Below are 16,428 nucleotides of genomic sequence, written 5' to 3'. Positions count from 1 at the left end.
GAAGTCTGTAGCTTCGTCCACTGCGTCCAACTAGTCCCCGGCGTCCAAACTGGCGCAGCATAGTTTAGAACCGGCCGGCCAATTGCCTTGTATGTTGCCAGCAACGTTTCTTTGTCTTTGCCCCAAGTGCTGCCGGCGAGGACTTGAGGACCTTGTTGCGGCTCTGTACTTTATTGACAATTGCGGTTGTGTGCGTGGAGTAGGAAAGCAGGCTATCGAAGGTGACCCCTAAGATTTTCGGGTTGTTTACAGTCGGTATTGGTGTGCCATCGACGTGTATACCCAACTCTAGCCTGACCTCCTTCGTCCAGGTGGTTAAGAGGGTCGCCGTTGATTTCGTTGGGGAGAGTGTTAGGCTCCTTGCAGTGAAGAAGCGAGAAAGGCTGGAGAGATAGTCGTTCACTTTTGAGCAGAGGTCATCAATTCCATTCCCGGACGCCAAAATCGAGCAATCGTCAGCGTATGAGATCAGGGAAACTCCCTCAGGTGGTTGAGGAAGCTTCGAGATGTGAAGTTAAATAGTAAGGGGGAGAGAACACCACCTTGTGGAACCCCTTGTTTAATCCTTCTTGGTTTCGAGGTTTGATCTCGGAAGATTACTGACGACTGTCGACCACTCATATAATTCGCCGACCATCGCTTCAGTCCCTGTGGGAGTGAGGAGGCCTCGATGTCTTCTAGTTGTTGTTGTTGTTGTAGCGGCACTACTAAGCCCCGCCTTTTCCGGGTCTACGTTTAATCATTGTCGTCAGGCTCAACTAACGGGAGGCCCAGGAAAAGAGCTGTTTCGATGGGTTCGGACCAGAGGGAGAGGGGTGTTAGTTGAGTCGGATTGAGCTGGCATGTAAAGAGGTGGTTGGTGTCGTGGGGGGACTCTCCACATGCCGGGCACTCATTGGGGATATTGGGGTCGAGTCTGGACAGGTAGCTGTTAAGGCGGCTACAGTATCCAGACCGTAATTGAGCCAGGGTAACGCGGGTCTCTCGTGGCAGTTGAAGCTCCGTCTCTTCTACAGGTGGTGATTGGGCTCGTATTACGGCATTCATAGGTCGAGAGTCGAGGTAGGTGGTAACTGACTCTCTATGAATGTCGTTTATGGCTCGTCTGTATGTCGTCGGGTCCAATGGTTGGTCTACGTACTGTTGGACTGCGTCCTTGTACACGAATAGGTGCCCCCTGACGTGCCTGGGCGGAGGCTCCTCCTGAAGCAACGGTCTGTTAGGGTGTTCACTTCTGTGACACCCCACCAGAAATTGCTTACAGAGCATTTTGTTGTGTTCCCTGACGGGGAGCACTTGGGCCTCGCTGTGCAGGTGGTGCTCAGGCGTCATCAGAAGGCACCCAGTCGCTGTCCGGAGTGCGGCGTTCTGACAAGTCTGTAGCTTCGTCCACTGCGTCCAACTAGTCCCCGGCGTCCAAACTGGCGCAGCATAGTTTAGAACCGGCCGGCCAATTGCCTTGTATGTTGCCAGCAACGTTTCTTTGTCTTTGCCCCAAGTGCTGCCGGCGAGCGACTTGAGGACCTTGTTGCGGCTCTGTACTTTATTGACAATTGCGGTTGTGTGCGTGGAGTAGGAAAGCAGGCTATCGAAGGTGACCCCTAAGATTTTTGGGTTGTTTACAGTCGGTATTGGTGTGCCATCGACGTGTATACCCAACTCTAGCCTGACCTCCTTCGTCCAGGTGGTGAAGAGGGTCGCCGTTGATTTCGTTGGGGAGAGTGTTAGGCTCCTTGCAGTGAAGAAGCGAGAAAGGCTGGAGAGATAGTCGTTCACTTTTGAGCAGAGGTCATCAATTCCATTCCCGGACGCCAAAATCGAGCAATCGTCAGCGTATGAGATCAGGGAAACTCCCTCAGGTGGTTGAGGAAGTTTCGAGATGTAGAAGTTAAATAGTAAGGGGGAGAGAACACCACCTTGTGGAACCCCTTGTTTAATCCTTCTTGGTTTCGAGGTTTGATCTCGGAAGATTACTGACGACTGTCGACCACTCATATAATTCGCCGACCATCGCTTCAGTCCCTGTGGGAGTGAGGAGGCCTCGATGTCTTCTAGTAGCGTGGAATGGCAGACGGTGTCAAACGCCTTTGACAAGTCCAGCGCTACTAGGACCGTTCTCTCACAGGGGCGGTTTCGATTTAGGCCACGAGTTATTTGTGTGTTTATGGCGTTAAGTGCTGTTGTTGTGCTGTGCACTTTACGGAATCCGTGCTGGTGCTTAGCTGGGGTCAGGTGGCAAGTGAAGTATGGGAGTAGTAGGGCCTCAAGCGTCTTCGCGACCGGGGAAAGGAGCGTTATCGGGCGATAAGAGTCTCCTTTGTTGGCGGGCTTCCCCGGTTTCAGCAGTGGGACCACTCTCCCTGATTTCCACACATCAGGAATGATGAGAGTGGCCATGGACAGGTTGAGGACCTCCGTTAGGTAAGCTACTCCCTTAGGCCCTAAATGTTTTAGCATCAGCATACAGATTCCGTCGGGTCCAATGGCTTTGGAGGCTTTCGCCTTCCCGATGGCCCCCTTCACTTCACAGCTGGTGAAAACAAGTGGTGCACTGTTTTTTGGCAGCTTGTGCAGCCTCCTGGTCACTCGACGTTTGGCCTTGTCTACCGAAGGGTGCAGTGTGAATTGCCTACTAAAGTAGGCTGCGCATTTCTTCGGGTCCGACGAAGCGCGACCTTCGAAAGAGATTTCCACTCTGTCATCACGCTTCGTTGGGTTGGACAGGGACCTCACGGTTGACCAGAGCTTACTCACACCAGATGTGAAGTTACAGGCCTTCAAGTGCTCCTCCCACTTTTTCCGCTTATGCTGATTTACCAGTTGCCGAATCTCCAAATTAAGGTCCCTCAGACGGGGGTCCCCGGGGTCGACCTGGCGTAGGTGGTCACGCTCATTTGCTAGTACAGCTGCTTCGGCCGGGAAATTTGGGCGGACTTCCGCGATACGTCCGGACGGGATGAAGCGAGCCGCTGCGGCAGTGACTACCCTGCGGAACTGGCGTTCGCCAGTGTGTATGTTTGTGGGTGTGGGAAGGGCGGCGAAGCTGCTCTCGGTGACTTCCGCGAAGCCGTCCCAATCAGCTTTGTTGAAGTTGGTATAGGTTCGGTGGTCCGCGGGAGCAAAGTCGGTGGGCTTATTGATCGAGATGATTATGGGTAGATGGTCTGATGCTAGTGTTAGCATAGGTCGCCCTGAGATGCTATTGATCAAACCAGCGCTAGCAATTGTTAGGTCTGGCGAGCTGCTGCAGCTACCCATAATCCTGGTGGGGGCGTCGTCGTTCATGGTGCAGAATGTCGAATCGTCTATCTGCTCAGCCAAAAGGTTTCCCCTACGATCATTGGCCAGGCTTGAGTGCAAAAGAACGTGGTGCACATTGAATTCGGTTTTCACCTCTGAGTAGCGCACCTATGTCAGGGTGATATCCTGCCGGGCAGCAGGTGACAGGGGGTATATAAACGTTGAATATTTCGAGCTCGACATCGCCTGACCGGACAGCTATGCCCTGACATTCTAGGGTGGTGTCCCTCGGGTCGATGTCTTCTTCGATAAGCCGATACTGCACTGTGTGGTGTAAGATGAACGCTAGTCCGCCACCATTATCTCGCTCGCGATCTTTACGGAGCACATTGTAGGCGGCGCAACCCAATAGAGTTGAGTTGCTGTGCAACTTCGTTTCTTGGACCGCAGCTATCAATATGCCATGCCGACCCATAAAGACTACTATCTCCTCAATCTTACTCTGGAGTCCGTTGCAGTTGAGTTGTAGGAGTTTCGTATGCCTTGGGAGGCTGGTCGCGATACGGGGGGTGAGGGAGGAGTGAGGTCTACCTTGGGCCTGTTGCATCTGACGCGCTTGCTGTTGCTGCCTGTTGGTAGGTGGCTGCAATGGGGGCGCTGTTGTCTGCGTCAGTGGCGCTCTGCAGCATGGGGCGCTGTAGTTCGCAGTCCATTCGCGCGTGGTGCGTAGACCGGAGCATAGGCGGAAGTGACACCAGCCTAGGCATGAGTTGCATTTGACCGATGTCACGTTCCGGTATATTCTGCTCCGGCAAACGGTGCAGGTGGTGTGTGCAACCAGGAGCTGCTGGTTAGCTCGCACGCGCGAGTTAGACAGGCCGGTAGACTGTGGGGGAGGGGGGGTTGGGAGGTTTGCTGCTGCCCAGAGGAGCTTCTCGGAGCCGTGCAGGCTCTTCGGGCGTTGCCCGAGCGGGTAGCCGTGGAGGCTGATTGTGCCGTTTGGCTTGAGCAGCAGGGAGCCACATAGCTTGTGGTCCACTCCCGGTGAGACCTAACACCAGAGCAGGTTCTTAGGTGACTCCATCCGTTGCATGAGTTGCACCTAACCGAAGTGGAGTTTGGATGGAGTCGATTCTGGCAAACACAGCAGAAATACGTTTCTGGTCCGGGGTTGGGCTCTACGCCCGCCCGGAGAAGAAGGATGCGGAGCAATCCGGCTGCAAGGAGTTGCTCCATGGACGGACAATGATTGAGGGGTATCGCCGATCTAAGCGGGGTTAGGTCGCCGAAACAACGGCCCTTGGTCGGGTAAAACCCGAGTCATTCCGGTACGTAGAACCGGCTGTCTTGGGAATGTATCGTGGAGCTAACATCCTTTAGTGTTGCTTATTATTGCTCTCTGACAGGCATGTGCAGAGAGTTAGCAGGTTCTTAAAAAGGGAACGCTTCGAATATATGGACATCGAAATAAAATTATATAGTTAAATTGTTAAAAACTTAAAAAGTGGCCGGCTTGTTCAATATAAATTACTGGCTTTTTTTTCTCGAAATAATGTTGCCCTATTTTCCTCAGCCTTTTTACATCTATACGTGTTCATTTCTCAAAATAATTCCCTCCGAATAAGCAAAAGTGCAATACTTTCTACTAATATAGCCATTAGCAGGACCAGAAGTAACCTAGTGCAAATGTTACAATATAAGAAAAAGAAGGCAAAATTTTTCAATAGAAAAAAAGCCATAAGTTTTTAATTGATCTATTATTTATATTTATGTAAGTAATATAAACATGACTTCTGACGTAGAGCTTTAATTAATCAGGTATAGCGACAGTTTCCTTTGTCAACTAAAAATAATTTAATGAATTTTTTAGTCTTTCAACTTTATTCAAATAAAACATGTTAATTTTAGCTGACAAATTTTAGCCGTTTTTTTTTTGCCAATTTATCCGGTCGGCCCAAAAAGTTCTGGCAACACTGAATATGAACTAAATGGGGCCATAAATACGGGTTTTCAAAATATTTCGAACCCCCAGCGCCCTGCCGCTTACATTTTATGTGGAGTTTTTTCATTTCAATAATGCGGTTTACTCAAATATTTCGACTTCTGCGGTATCTAGCGAATTAATTCATATTTCATATTGCAATGCCGTCGGGTTCTGAGTTAAGTTTAAAACTGCAAGCCTCTCGATTATCCGGAAGATGGTTAAAAATTGATTGTAAGATTTGACCCAAACAAACATACTTACATACATACATAGCAAGTTAAATAAAAGCTTGTAAAAGAGGCTCATTTATAGTGCTGTGGCAGTTCTTTGATAATATTTTATGTTTGCCGAGAGAGACGAATGCATGTTCTTCTACAGTACCTGACACAATGCTTAGTACTGTTAAATGATACTCAAAGTTTAGGCTTATGGTAGGAACACCTCATAGAGAATTTTTTAAATTTTGGGAAAGGCGAAAAATCAATGTAATTACTGGCACTTCCTATTTGCAAAAACTGAAAGACGCCACCTTCGAGTTTTCATCTCTCCATATTTAAAGTACTACTATTAGTAATACTGATTTCTATGAATCAAAAGAAATTGTTTAAATTGTTTTTTTCTCAATAAAGTATATTGTTTTTATATTTTGTTTAACATGTTATATTCAAATTACTATTAGTTTTGTTTGCTAATGTTTGTATTCGATTTTTGAATGTAAATTAGAATAAACCAATACATAGAAAATGTATACCAACTTAATGCTGTATTTAAGAGAAATTTACTTCGTTTTTGAAAAAAAACTTGGAATGAAAATATGCTCTTAAAATTAAGATTAAGATTTCCTCAGAAAAGGATCAGATCGGATTTTAAGATGGTCATTTACCAGCACCTATTATGATCCCCGCATCGAATTTTTAGCTAGTACATGTCGGACAGACTTTTTTCTTGTTCCCAGGCACCGTGGGGTAGACCACTGGCTTTGTAATCCGAAGTCGCTGGTTCATATCACCGCGGTGAATATAACTTCTACCATTTGTAAATAAGCTCAATAAAATTATTGAATATGATTTGTTATTATTGCAAACATTTTATAAAAGCTAATTTTTTGATATTATATCACATTTGTGGTGTAGAGAAATAGCCTGGCGTCAGTCAGTCTAATTCGTTAGCGTTTGGCGTGGGGCGGCTTTAATTTTGTATAGAAACTCTAAATCTTGCAACTACTCTATAAAATCTGAAAGATTAATTGCAAGCAGGATATTGATTAAAAAGTAGTATGACATTAGTCAGTCACTAAATCCTGCAACAGAGCCCGTCAGTCACGCATTGAAGTTGTACAATATACGTGCAGCATATCTCTGCATCGCGAAACCATTTTATAAAATCTGAAACTCAGTTCACAGGTGCAGAATATTATTGTAATAACAACAAGTAAAGAAGTATAAGTTTGGGCGAAACCGAATTTTATATACCCGGCACAGGTATCAACTATCGTCGTTCCAACTTTCTTTAAACTACCTGAAAGTCTACATATAAAAGTCTTATTTATTATTAAGAGTTTGTTGTAAGTATTAATTTGGAGTCCTCAGTTATTGAACTATCGAAGTTTTCATATATCCGAAAATTACCGTACGGGATACCGGTGCAATTTTAGTCCGATTTGAATAATTTTCAACGAATTGCTTTTTCGTACCAAGGTTATTAAATACACCAAGTTTGGCAGAAATTGATAAATCGGTTACCGAGATACACATTTGTGGTCATAAGTGGGCGGCGCCACGTCCAAAATCCAAAAATTTATAATAATCTAATTTGTTGCTCAGTGGTCATTGCAATAATCGATTTTGAGTCAATTAACTTCAATAGTTACTGATTTATCGCAGTTTTCGTGTTTCTGTAAATTTTCGTTATATGGTGGTTATATGGCGTGGCTATTGCGTGATTTCAAAGATTTTCAACAAATTTCTTAGCTGGATCCTAAGCAAGACTCGTACTAAGTTTGGTAAGGATTGGTGAAGCGGCTACTAAGATACAGTATTTCGTTATAAGTTGGCGGGGTCACGCCCCTTTTCCAAAAATTTCATAACAATATTATTTTGCACCAAAATTCTACTTCACATACTAATTTTCAACAATTTGGATCAAATATTAGTAAATATAGTTTTTGTATTTTTCGAAAATACCGTTACCGGGTTACAACCCGATTTCGCCCATTTTCAATAGTAACCTACCTTGGATAAAGGGCAACCCATATGCCAAATTGCGTTGAGATATTTTTGCTCGAGTTGTCGTGTACACGGACAGACGGACGGACGGACGGACAGATATACTTGGCTTAATCGACTTCTCTTCATTCTGATCATTTATGTATACATTTGTCTATATCTATCTCGATTCCTTTAGGCTGTTACAAACAACCGTTATGCGAACAAAGTTATAATACTCTGGGCACAAGTGCGCTCGGGTATAAAAATAATAGTCAGTCAGAATTTTCCTGTAACAAATGCCGTCAGTCGCCGATAGAAGGATGTGCTTCTGTATCGCGACGCACTCAATAATATTAAAAAATTATTTTTTTTTTTGAAAAAACATGCACATAATTACTTTGATCTAATTAATTTTTCAGATGTTATAAGAGGCAGTTGAAGAGATTGAAGGTCTAGGTGACATGAATATACGTGCAGCATATTTTGCCGATTTATTTCTTACGTCTTATTATGGGCTTCAATTATACATTTTTACATTAATGTGCAACGTATAAAAAACAAACAAAAAATCAAAAACAAAAATGTTTACTTTTTTTGTTGTTTTTGTATACGTTGCAAATTAATGTAAAAAATATAGAATTAAAGCCCATAATAAGACGTAAGAAATGCATTTTTTTCATTAAGTTTCGTTAAAAGGTTTCCAAGATACAGCACTTTAAAAAAAGGTATGTATGACGTTTTCTTAAAATTTAACTTCCGTGTAAATAGGCAACCCTACGTCATATCGGCAAAATATGCTGCACATATATTCATGTCACCTAGACCTTCAGTCTCTTCAACTTTCATCCAAATCCTGAGAGGTCGCGCACAGAGGTGGCCGCGGTGACATGAAATGCCTCATAAAGTAGTTGCAAGATTTGGAGTTTATATACAAAATTAAAGCCGCCCCCACGCCAAACGCTAACAAATTAGACTACACCACAAATATAACACCAAAAAATCAATTTTTATAAAATGCTTGCAATGCATTGTCGCTCGCCTCTTGGACTATTAGGCCAATAAATACCAAAAAAAAAGATACTCTAAAGTTTTATATGAGAATTTAAGTCGGTTGTGTTTTTTGCTTAAGAATTACTTGTTATATTCAATAATATTTAATACAATTATGAAAAATACGTTCGACCTAAAAACTAACTTTTTGTTTAATATTTGTTTCCGTAGGTCATTGCAAGAAGGTCAAGATATATTCGGCGTGGATTTTGATTACGACGATTTTGCCAAATATGAAGAAGATGAATATGAAGATGAATCCGAAGGTGATGAATACGACGAAGATGTCGGTGAGGAAGCTCGAGGAAGGAGTAAAAAGAAAACACAAAAAAAAAAAGTTTCCAAGAAAACAATTTTTGATTTATACGAACCGAGTGAGCTGAAACGAGGGCATTTCACAGACTTGGATAATGAAATTCGAAAAACTGATATACCAGAGCGTATGCAGTTAAGGCAAGTACCAGTTACGCCGGTTGCCGAAGGGTCATCTGAATTAGACGATGAAGCTGAATGGATATACAAGCAGGCTTTTTGCAAGCAAAATGTCTCTCAGCAAGAATCCTTGGAAACAAGTCGTGATAAACATAAAAAGCCAATAAGTTCTGTTGGAAAAATTAAGCAGACCTTAGAGTTTATTAGAAACCAGCAACTGGAGGTACCTTTCATAGCTTTTTACAGAAAGGAATACGTCAAACCCGAGCTAAATTGCGAAGATTTATGGAAGATATATTATTATGATGAACGATGGTGTCAGCTTTTTAACAGAAAAAATAAATTGAAACTGTTATTTGAAAATATGCGTGCCTTTCAGAAGTCAAATGATAGCGACAATCCGACTCCAGACGGTATTCGATTTATTCAAGATGAGGATTTAGAGAGGTTAAAGGAGGTTCAAACAATGGAGGAGTTGAAAGATGTTCATATGCATTTTTTGCTTCATTACTCGCATGAAATACCCAGAATGCAAGACGAAAATAGAAAGACAGAAAAAGAACAAAAACGACTCGCCAGAGAAGAACTACGACAAAACCTCCAAGAAGGGGAGGAAATACATCAAAATTTTGATGATGATATAGAAGAGAGTGAAGAGCAGCTGAAACAAGCAAAAGATTCAGGTCCCTACGCAATGTGCCGCAAAGCGGGTATATGTGGATTTGCCAAAAAGTTTGGTTTAACACCTGAACAGTTCGCTGAAAATTTGAGAGACAGTTATCAGCGGCATGAAGTTGCCCAAGAGTCTGCTGGCCCATCGGACGTAGCAAAGCAGTATTTATGCCCCAAATTTGTTACTGTTGAAGAAGTATTACATGCTACTAAATTCGTTGTTGCTCGCCAATTATCCAGAGAACCCCTCCTCAAGAAATGTGTACGTGAGGTCTTCTTTGAACGCGCTAAAATAGACGTTCGACCAACCAAAAAAGGATTGAAGGAAATCGATGAGAATCATCCTTGTTATACTATGAAATATGTCACAAAAAAACCTGTTAAGGATTTGGCTGGCGAACAATTTTTAAGACTTTCTATGGCCGAAGAAGATAAGTTAATCGAAATAACAATATCTGATCATATTGATGGGAATACTTCGAATTCGTATATTGATGAAGCTAAACAACTTTACCAGAGAGATGAATTTTCAAAAGTGGTTCAAGAGTGGAACTCGTTACGAGCCGAATGTGTTGAACTTGCATTAAACATTATGGTTATTCCTGATTTGCGCAAGGAATTGAAAACAGTTCTTCTTAATGAAGCAAAACAGTTCGTTTTGAAGTCATGCTGCTTAAAGTTATCAAACTGGTTAAAAGTAGCACCATATCGCCCAGACATTGCTGATGAGTATATGTTCGACGACTGGAGTTATGCTAAGGGAATCCGAGCAATGGCTATAGCATATGTTCCTGATTATTCACAAGCTGCTTTTTGTGCTGTAACGACTGTTGAAGGAGATGTCAGTGATTATTTGCGCTTACCACACATTCTAAAACGCAAAAACTCTTACCGTTTAGACGAAAAAGCTTTAAAATTGTCTGATTTAAAAAACTTGAAAGAATTTATTCAAAATAAAAAGCCGCATGTTATAGCAATTGGAGGTGAATCCAGAGAAGCGCAAATGTTGAGAAACGACGTCCATGAAATAGTTAAAGAACTATCAGACGAAGATCAATTTCCAATGATTTCTGTTGAGATAGTGGATAATGAACTTGCTAAAATTTATGCTAATTCAAAAAAGGGAGCATCAGACTTTAAGGAATATCCGGATTTATTAAAGCAAGCAGTATCATTGGCACGAAAAATGCAGGACCCGCTTGTTGAATATTCCCAACTGTGCAGTGCTGATGAAGAAATTTTATGCCTACGATACCATTCCCTGCAAGAACAATTATCAAAAGAAGATATGTTAGAACACTTGTATATAGAATTCATAAATCGCACAAATGAGGTGGGCTTGGACATAAATTTAACTGTGCAGAACTCTTACACTCAAAATTTGGTGCAATTTATTTGTGGATTAGGACCACGCAAAGGACAAGCATTAATAAAACTACTTAAACAGTCGAACCAAAGACTTGAAAATCGTACTCAATTAGTCACACTGTGCCACTTAGGTCCAAAGGTATTTATAAATTGTTCCGGTTTTATTAAAATAGATACAAGTTCTCTTGGTGATAGCACTGAAGCCTATGTAGAAGTTCTAGATGGCTCCCGAATACATCCAGAAACCTACGAATGGGCCAGAAAAATGGCTATTGATGCAATGGAATATGATGACGAAGAAGCAAACCCTGCTGGTGCTCTAGAGGAAATCCTAGAATCCCCAGAAAGACTTAAGGATCTGGATTTAGATGCATTTGCTGTAGAATTAGAAAGGCAAGGGTTTGGTAACAAGAGTATTACTCTGTATGACATTCGTACAGAACTCAACGCCTTATACAAAGATCTTAGAACGCTTTATCGCTCCCCAAACTCTGAGGAACTGTTTGATATGCTGACTAAAGAAACTCCAGAGTCATTTTATGTAGGAAAAATGGTTTTGGCTACAGTTACTGGAATATCTCATAAGAAACCTCAAGGAGATCAACTTGATCAAGCAAATCCTGTAAGAAACGATGAGACTGGGCACTGGCAGTGCCCCTTTTGTTTAAAAGATGACTTTCCTGAGTTGTCCGAAGTATGGAATCACTTTGATGCTGGTGCTTGCCCTGGTCAAGCGACTGGAGTCAAACTTCGTTTGGACAATGGGCTCTCCGGGTTTATTCATATTAAAAATCTGTCCGATAGGCACGTTTTGAATCCAGAGGACCGTGTTCAAATAGGTCAAGCGATACATGTGCGCATTATTAAAATCGACGTAGAACGATTTTCGGTCGATTGCTCTTCTAAAAGCTCTGACTTAATGGATAAAAACCATGAGTGGAGACCGCGAAAAGATGTATTCTATGATTACGAAGCAGAGGAGAAGGATAATAGAAAAGAAAATGAGCAAAAGCAAGTGAGATCAAAACAGCAATACGTAAAGCGAGTAATTATTCACCCTTCTTTCCATAACAAATCCTATGCAGAAGTTGTGAAAATTATGGAAAATATGGATCAAGGGGAAGTAATCGTACGGCCTTCAAGCAAGGGTTCCGATCATCTCACTGTGACATGGAAGGTTACAACTGGAATTTATCAACACATTGACGTCCGAGAAGAAGGAAAAGAAAATGCTTTTAGTTTGGGTCAAAGCTTGTGGATTGGCAATGAAGAATTTGAGGACCTGGATGAAATTATTGCCAGGCATGTAAACCCAATGGCATCATGCGCAAGAGAACTTCTTACATATAAATATTATAGAGACACAGGTGGCGGTGTTAAAGATAAAATGGAAGAACTACTTAAAGAGGAAAAGGCTAAAGACTCTAAGAAAATACATTATTTCATATCAGCCTCAAAGTCTTATCCAGGGAAATTTTTGCTATCGTATTTACCCAAAACAAAATGTAGGCATGAATATGTAACGGTTATCCCGGAGGGTTTCCGTTTTAGAGGACAAATTTTTGATTCACTGAATTCACTCTTAAAATGGTTTAAGGATCATTACTCAGATCCTGTCATAGCAAACACTCCGACTTCTACACCAAATGCTTCGGGCAGCATCAGAACATCAGGATATGATACTCCTAGAGGAAACCTGGATTTAAGAACTGAGCAACATATATCACAATCATCAGCAATTCACACCCCACATTATCCAAATACTCCTGGATATCAAGGAGGGTATGTAAATACTCCGTATACTCCCAGCGGGCAAACGCCATTTATGACACCATACAATACACCATATGCTTCACAAACTCCTCGATACACTCATAATACACCAAGCCCTAATTCCTCCTCTTCACATATAAACTATCATCGTTCAGCAAATACCAAGCAAATCAAAGATAATAGTTTGTATCAAGGAATTTCCCCTAGAATGGAATTAGAGCAAAGCAAAAATCACATTTATTCTTCTCAAAAAGAGAGCGCCGAATGGCAAATGGCGTCAGAATCATGGGCAAGACGTAAACCAGTGCATTCCGCGCCACATATGCCACGAACAGTTGGAAACGATTTTTCAAGAAGCGCAAATTACTCTGTTCCGACGACTAATGATATGTCATCTGCATTTAATCAGCTTTCAGATGAACGCTTCCGACTAAGGAACCATAAAAGTCCACGATCTATTCGCAGTACGCCCCGTACAAATACTTCCCCCCATTCGATGAACTTGGGCGATTCTACGCCTCTATACGACGAGAATTGACTACTTAATCATTATGAATGAAATGGTAACTCTCTTTTTTATGAAGGCACACTCAGATATCTGAAAATTTTGTCCGATTTTTAACTTAAGTTTGAACGATTTACATTAAAAAAATTTCTAAAGAATATCCCTCGATAAATGTATTTCGTTGAACATTTGTTTGGTGAGTAAATTATGTCCTTAGAGCAGGGCATGTCTCAAATCAATGAAAAGTTTAATCTCATCGTTAATGCATCTTGGGGAAATCACCTGATGACAATTTGGGAAACTTGGATTTGAATGAAATTCGAAGACAAATTGTTTGAGAGCAAACTGTGCACCTTAGCTTTTTTTTAAGTAATGAGATAAATGTTAATAAATTTTACAAACTTTGTAAATGTACATATATGTATACTTTTTAATAAGAGTACATAAAATAGTGCAAATACATACATATATACTTTAGAATAATTCCCAAATCAAAATACGTAACATCTATTAATTTAAAACATTGATTCTGCATTTCTAATGTTCTTATAAAGCCCTTATTAAAGTTTAAATGTACATATGTGTTCTCATAATAACCTTTTTAACAAATGTACTACATACGGGTATATGTAGCTATTATATAAGAAAATTTGTTTGTATTACGCTATTAAAATTTTCATCACATTCTGATGTTTGCAGCGTTATTCATTTAAGTTTTATCTATTGGTTTGATATACTTTGGATTTCATTCCATTTTGAATTAAATGTCCTTGTATAAATATAAGAGTAACGAAATAAGCGATCGATATGATATATAAGAGCATTTGAAACGAATTTTTATTTTTTAATTAAGCAATGGTGTCTATATTTTCCTGCAGAAAGAACACTATTAAATAATTAACGCTTATCATGGTATAAACATTTATTTTCTGAACTAAAATACTAGTGCTATTGTCCTTAAATAAGGAGTCGCTTGTACTACTGGAGAAGGCAAGACCTGGTATTTTATGGCCTCGATGAGGTCACAGTGAGAGTGTATCGCTGGGACGCTCAGCGCGTCTCTAGTTCGGGCGCAGCAAAATAGACGTTTTTGTTCCTCCGAACCAAGCTCTTCTAGGTAGTCTAAGATATCCCCCAGCGATAGATTACTATACAACAAAATCAGTAAAATTGGGCAAAAACTATATAAAATACCATGAACAATGAGAAATAGCCGGGTAATGGTAAAAAATGTGGGTATCAAAAAAACATGTACCCTATCGTCCCTGTCGTTGCCATATGACAACGTGTGCAGAAAACAACAAAAAGCTATCTCAAACAAAACTTTCTACATCACGTTTTTCATGGACTTTGACTTAAAACCTTTTCCTAACGATGCAACTCTATAGTATTTTAGTTTTTATTTATATAATAAAACTTGCCAATTCCCGCTTACTTCGCGGCGCCTAATAAGAACTTTTCCGTTGGTCGCTGTCTCCAACAGGGAGGTATAACACCAAAAATTATACATTCCCACGACAGCCGGTTCTACGTACCGGAATGACTCGGGTTTTACCCGACCAAGGACTGTTGTTTCGGCGATCTAACCCCGTTTAGGTCGGCGAAGTATCTCAGAAGTTGTTCGTCCATAGGGCTACTTTCGCTACGCATTCTTCTGCTCAGGGCTGGCATCGAGTCAAGCCCAGGGCCAGAAACCTACACCTGCTGTGTATGCCAGAGGCGACTACACCACAACTCCACCTCAGTCAAGTGCAATGCTTGCGAGGGGTGGAGTCACCTCAGAGTCTGCTCAGGATTACGGACACATCGGCAGTGGACCACGTCGTTTGCTGGTCTGATAAACAGCATATCATAGCGGCCTATGCTGACTTTGGCATCAGACCATCTGGCCATAGTCATCTCGATCGATAAACCAACCGACTTTGCTTCCGCGGAACACCGAACCTATATCAACTTTTCTAAAGCTGATTGGAAAGGCTTCGCGGAATTTACTGAAAACACCTTCGCTGCTCTCCCCACACCAACCGACGTCCACCTTGGTGAACGTAAGTTCCGCAGGTCTGTCACCGCTGCTGCAGCTCGCTTCGTACCGGCAGGATGCATAACGGACCCACGTCCAAATTTCCCTGCCGAAGTGGCTGTTCTAGCCGATGAGCGTGAAAGCCTTCGTCAGGCCGATCCCGGAGATCCCCGTATCAGGGATCTCAACGCGGAGATTCGGCAACTAGTGAACGTACATAAGCAGAAGAAGTGGAAAGAGCATCTGAGGACCTGTAACTTCACCTCTGGTGTGAGTAAGCTTTGGTCAACCGTGAGGNATGCGCGAGCTATTTTAGCCGGCAGTTTATACTGCATCCTCCGGTGGACAAAGCCAAGCGTCGGTTGACCAGAAGGCTGCACAAACTGCCAACAACTTGTGCCCGCCTTTCTTTCACTTGCGGTGAAGTTCAGGTGGCCATCGGGAAGGCCTCCAAAATCATGGCTCCCGACGAAATAGGCATGCTGATGCTGAAAAATTTGTGTCCTGCGGGAGTAGCGTACCTAACGGAGGTCCTCAATTTGTCAATGGCCACTCTCATCATCGCAGGCATCCGGAAGGGGGGAGAGTGGTCCCGCGGCTCAAACCGGGGAAACCTGCCAACAAAGGAGATTCGTATCGACCGATAACACTCCTTTCCCCGGTAGCGAAGACACTTGAGGCCTTGCTGCTCCCGTACTTCACGAACCACCTGACCCCACCGAAGCATCAGCATGGTTTCCATAAAGTGCACAGTACAACAACAGCACTTAACGCCATAAACACTCAGATAACTCGTGGCCTTAACCGTAACCGTCCCTGTGAGAGAACAATTCTAGTAGCGTTGGACTTGTCAAAGGCTTTTGACACTGTCAGCCATTCCACGCTACTAGAAGATATAGAGGCTTCCTCTCTCCCACAGAGGCTCAAACGGTGGTCGGCAAATTATCTGAGTGGTCGACACTCGTCGGTAATGTTTAGCGACAAATCGAGAAAATAAAACAGGGGGTTCCACAGGGTGGTGTCCTTTCCCCGCTACTGTTCAACTTTTATATTTCAAAGCTCCCTCAACCACAAGAGGCAGTCTCGATTGTCTCTTACGCCGACGATTTCTCGATCATGGCGACTGGGAATGGAGTTGATGACTTGTGTTCGAAAGTAAACGGGTATCTTTCTGAGC

General features: G+C 42.3%; 1 protein-coding gene across 1 annotated transcript in view; it reads left to right on the top strand.

Annotated features, from left to right (window-relative positions):
• Positions 1-14,054, top strand: part of Spt6 (transcription elongation factor Spt6) — a 213,282-nt gene extending 199,228 nt beyond the window's left edge. The window contains exon 5 of the mRNA XM_017609383.1: positions 8,653-14,054. Within this exon, the coding sequence (XP_017464872.1) occupies positions 8,653-13,264 (4,612 nt within the window). The 3' untranslated portion in view covers positions 13,265-14,054. The remainder of the gene's footprint in view (positions 1-8,652) is intronic.
• Positions 14,055-16,428: the final 2,374 nt, after the last annotated feature.

Source organism: Rhagoletis zephyria, unplaced genomic scaffold (genome assembly GCF_001687245.7).
Source record: "Rhagoletis zephyria isolate East Lansing unplaced genomic scaffold, Rhagoletis_zephyria_1.1 Rzeph_scaffold_00222, whole genome shotgun sequence".
NCBI lineage: Eukaryota > Metazoa > Arthropoda > Insecta > Diptera > Tephritidae > Rhagoletis > Rhagoletis zephyria.
The sequence above is the reverse complement of the archived record's forward strand: the minus strand, read 5'-3'. Positions and strand labels throughout refer to the sequence as shown.